Source organism: Prosopis cineraria, unplaced genomic scaffold (assembly GCF_029017545.1).
Source record: "Prosopis cineraria cultivar Desert tree isolate PC_DT_omini unplaced genomic scaffold, ASM2901754v1 PC8, whole genome shotgun sequence".
In the NCBI taxonomy this organism is placed as follows: domain Eukaryota; kingdom Viridiplantae; phylum Streptophyta; class Magnoliopsida; order Fabales; family Fabaceae; genus Prosopis; species Prosopis cineraria.
Window position 1 is genome coordinate 15,948,042 of NW_026555339.1, and position 4,681 is coordinate 15,952,722.

At 33.0% G+C, this 4,681-nt stretch overlaps 1 protein-coding gene across 1 annotated transcript; it reads right to left on the reverse strand.

Moving 5' to 3' along the window:
• Window positions 1-3,636: 3,636 nt before the first annotated feature.
• Window positions 3,637-4,152, reverse strand: LOC129317382 (TMV resistance protein N-like). The gene is made up of 3 exons (XM_054961715.1): window positions 4,072-4,152; window positions 3,904-4,002; window positions 3,637-3,834 (listed from the first exon to the last, which is right to left on the reverse strand). Exons 1-3 carry the CDS (start codon window positions 4,150-4,152, stop codon window positions 3,637-3,639), a joined length of 378 nt encoding a protein of 125 aa, XP_054817690.1.
• Between the last annotated feature and the right edge of the window lie 529 nt (window positions 4,153-4,681).

Below are 4,681 nucleotides of genomic sequence, written 5' to 3' on the forward strand. Positions count from 1 at the left end.
GTCCAAGCCAAACATATTAAGAAAGGCATGCTTAAGGATCCATTACAAGGGATTATAGGCCCAATGACTTGGGCTCAGACTAAAGCTATGAAGGAGGCACTTAATAGATTGATTCAAGACTCTATTGAAGCCAAGCCCATGCCTAATAAAGAGGCCCAAGGTTCCATCTTCATAGTTTGGAGCATCCAAGAAGATTTGTCACATGTAAACTTGGAGTGTAAGATTGGATTTTTGACTAGTCAAGCAAGGATTGATTGCTAGATTAGTTTCCTTAGCTTTTACTTTTCTATTTTTATTTAGGCATTTATTTCTAATATCTTTTAGTGATTTCCTTAATTTTTAGGATTGCAAACTTGCAATTTAAGTTATTATATTTTAGGTAGGATCCTAAAAGGTGTCATCATTTAGGAAAGTTTCTAGATTTGATTTTTATTATAATTTTGGTCAACTTTCCTATATATTTTACCATAGATGGCGCCATCCACCTCGTTCTTTCTAGGGTTATGATTTTCATTTAGTTGCTTATATATAAATCTTATGTATTTGGTTTTGGGAACAAGTTAGATATATTTTTTGAATTATTCATATATTGTGAGAGATTTTCTTGTGCCTTCTTAGTGCTTGAAAAGATTGGGATTATCAAAGGATTGGTCTTCCTTTATGGGTGCCCTTGGAGTTAGGGGTCAAGAGCTAGGTGCCTCTTGGGTTCTAAATCCTAGACCGTTGGAGAAAGGGTCAAGAGATAAGTTCCTCTTAGGTCAATTATCCAAACCTGTCTTGTTCAGTTTCTTATTTTCATTTCTTGTTCATTATTGCTTTTAGTTTTCTACTTCTACTTTGTTCTTTGTTCTTGTTTGTGTGGTACTTGACAACTGTACAACGATCTATTAGAATCTAGAGTGTCTACTTCCAGTGCAAGTAGGATTTTCACATTATTAGCTATTCGGTCTTAGTCGGTGCTAGAGGTCTGGTCTCATTAAAAGTTAGCCGTCTAGTTGATGCCAGTGATCTTGTCCTGGTTGACACAGGTAGTTTAGTCCTAGTTGAGGTTGCCAGTCTAGTCTCAATCGAAGTCATTGATCTCAATCATAATGGGATCCGATCATCCAGTCTCAATGGCAAGCAGTTATCCAATCTCAATTAGCATCTGTAGTCCTATCCTAGTTAGCACCAGTGATCCTGTTGTAGTTGATGCCAGTGATCCGGTCTTAGTAGAAGTCAACCATCTAGTCCCCATCATCATTTGCACTTTAATCTAGGTCGTTAGCGGCAGTTAGGTCTTGGTGGATGTCAGTCATCTAGTCCTAGTTGGCACCGACAATTTGGTCCTGATGGAAGTCGACCATTCGAACCTGGTTGGCGATGATCTGGTCCTAATCACCATTGGCAATTTAGCTTGTTCGACGCCACCGACAAGCTAGTCAAATTGCAAAGAGATTGATGTAAGATTTGAAATAATAAGGGTTTAGAAATGATTTCAAATTACGAAGAGATTGAGGTAAACCTTTGATTAAAATTTGGGTCAAATCTAAATCCATACATTTTTAATTACCCAAATAATGGATTTGGCTTAAATCCAAATCCCTATGCATCCAAACATAGCATAGGGGAATAAAGATGCAAGAATACTCATGAACTTATTATAATGTGTGCAACAATTCCCATTTTGTTAAATTCAATTCATGTCTGTCAAGTTAACCATTAAAAATAATGAAACAAATATAAGGTGCAAAAATACTTAAAAACTTTTTCTCCAAAAACGTCTAATCTTCTTAAGTCAATAATGGTGTATCCATTAATTTTATAAAAAAGGCCATATAGCATAGCTTTGCCTTAACAACTCATGCTTATATGCAATCTAGCCTAAATATCCTAATAGTTAAATATTATTTTTTTCAATTTCAATTTTTATCTTAAAAAAATTAAGATTTTCAAATTTTATCTAATTTTATAAAAAGAATTTGGGTATTCAAGTTAAGGTGATTTGGGTTTGATAGCTTGGCTTGAATCTCTTTAAGCTTATTTGAGCCACCCAAAGTAAAGTAAAATTTTTAAGCTCTCAAACTTGGTTCTTAGATTTTTTTTTTTGGGCTTATTCAGACTAGCCCATCAGACTTGACCTAAATTATCATATCTAATCTTTCCCAATCCATTAAAATCACTTGAAGTTAATCATGAAGTCCTAAGAATAGAACTTAACATATTGCAAAAAGTTGGCATATTTTATAAAATTAATGGATACCCATGCACCATTGTTGATTTTGGAATATCAAAAGCTCCTAGAGAAAAAGCTTCTGGATATTTTTGCATCTTATGTTTACTTCCTTTTTTTAACAATTAACGTCAATGGATGTCAGTCAAATTTAACAGAATGAGTATTGTTGCACTCATTAAAACAAGTTCATGGTTACTCTTGTACTTTTGTTCACTTAAGGATATTAAGTGCTCTTGGAGAAAAAGTTGCTGGGCATTTTTGCACTTTAACCTATTTCGTTTTCTATAGAAATATTCATTCATGTATTCCTATCTCATATATGACATATTCCTTCTAGTCCCTATCATAGGGAACCTTCTACAAAGATTCATAGATTCTTAATATAACACACATAACATGGAGGGTTACTTATTACCATTTTCAAATTTACCCCTATTGTAAATTTAATTTTATAGCTAATTGTATATTGTGTATAACCTTCTCTTCCTGTTTTTAATAGGGATAAAGTTAGAAAAAAATTTCATTTTAAGATATATTTAATGAGTTGACCGTGATTCCTAGTTCAGTGAAATATTTAGTTAATGCGCCTTATGATAGGAAGCAAAGGGAGTAATATCATAATCATTTTAAAGGCCAAAATTCCAATATATGGTTGATGCTCCACGACAAACATGATGTGATATCGAAGTGGGGGTGGGAAAGGAGAGGGAAAATCCATTTCAACGCAACGCATCATTTATTGAATTAAGTTGTGAAGCAAATTACAATACTGTCTTTGATTTTTAATACAAGCAAAACTTTAACATGATTTCTTTTTGATTGGCAAAACAAGAAAATTTAAGAAGCATGTGTGACATCTTTCCTATATACCCCCTCTGGTCCTATTTTAAAAGAAAATATGTCTTTAAAGTTTCTATATTTAGTAAGGGCAACATTGAAAACTTATTAAATTTTTAGATAGAGTTAATAAGTTTTAAAATTTTTCTTGATTATGAAACATGTTAAAAATGATGTATAAATGAGATAAGAGGATTATTATCACCTTTCATGAAATTTCTTGGAGAAATGTGAGAGTGTTGCATCTTTATGAAGTGAATTCAATTAATTGTAATTAATTAGCATTTACTTTGATCAAATGAGAACACAGGAACAGTTGGATTATTTTAATTAAATGATGGTATAATTAAATTAAGAAAAATTAAGGATTAATCATAATAGAATTTTAGTCTAAAATTTTCAAGTTCAAACATAATTATTAAAATTAACTAACTTTCTTAAATTATGTGAATTAGTTAAAATTTGCTTATAAATAGAGGGAGTAACAATTAATCAATCTGACTACACAGTTTAAAATTTCCCACCAAAAATATATAAGTTTCTAGAAGCCTAATGTCAGGATAATTATTTGAAGTCATAAAGAGTTACCGATTTTCCGAGTTCCAGCCAGCTAAGTCAGCAACATCTTTTAAAGCACCCCTCCATCTGTGAACTTTCATTCTGTCATGTGCAAATGTTTCTTCATGCTTTTCAAAAGCTTCTGCAAACCTTTCCCTTTGATGCCGAACATTGGACGGATCTACACCATAAAAGATTGGAAATACATGAAGGCCCAAATATTTCTGAGAATCAAGAATCTTCAGGAGCTAATCTAAGCACCACTTTGAAGTAGCATAGTTTTTAGAGAGTACATCTATTGCCGAGGAAGATTCTTCAATTGCTTGAGACAAACTTGGCTTGATAATTTGTCCCCTTTCAAGGTCTTCATCGTCTGTAAAAGTTGTGATTCCCTTGCGACCCAAAGCAGCATACAAGTGGTCTGTAAAACTTCTACGAGTATCCTCTCCTCATAAGCTCACAAACGCATCATATTTCTTCTGTCTCCAAGTTGAACGAGAACAGCTTGAAGAATCCCCAACTCCTTGAACATCAAGTGCCATTGCAAGAATTCGGAAGCTGACCCATTCAAAGTATAAATACAACCATCAGCATCCGGATCGTGTAATATAGAAATACATAGTTGAGCTATGGGACGGGATACTGAAGAGGAAAGAAAGTCAACTAATTTTAAACCCAATCTTTTAGATAGAACATAACCTCTCGGACAGATTCAAAGAGTCACAACCTCAAAATGTAAAAGACCTTTGAATATATTGTTTCTCGTCCTTGAATAGTTCAATGGAAAACTTCACAGATAGCAAATAATTTTTTTGCACCTGAGTAAAAATAAACAGAAATAACAAAGTAATTCATTCCATTGAATAAATCTAAAAGACGAGCAAGGAAGGGCATAGGAACCATTGATTGAATAATGTTGAAAGATATATGATCTGCTTTGAGTTGCAACTTGATAAGATGAACTCTTTGTCTACTACAAAATTATAGAACATGGGAAAGAAAGGCAAAATAGGCAACCCTTCAAGCTCGAAGTGGAGGAGTTTATATATATATATATATATATTATATAAT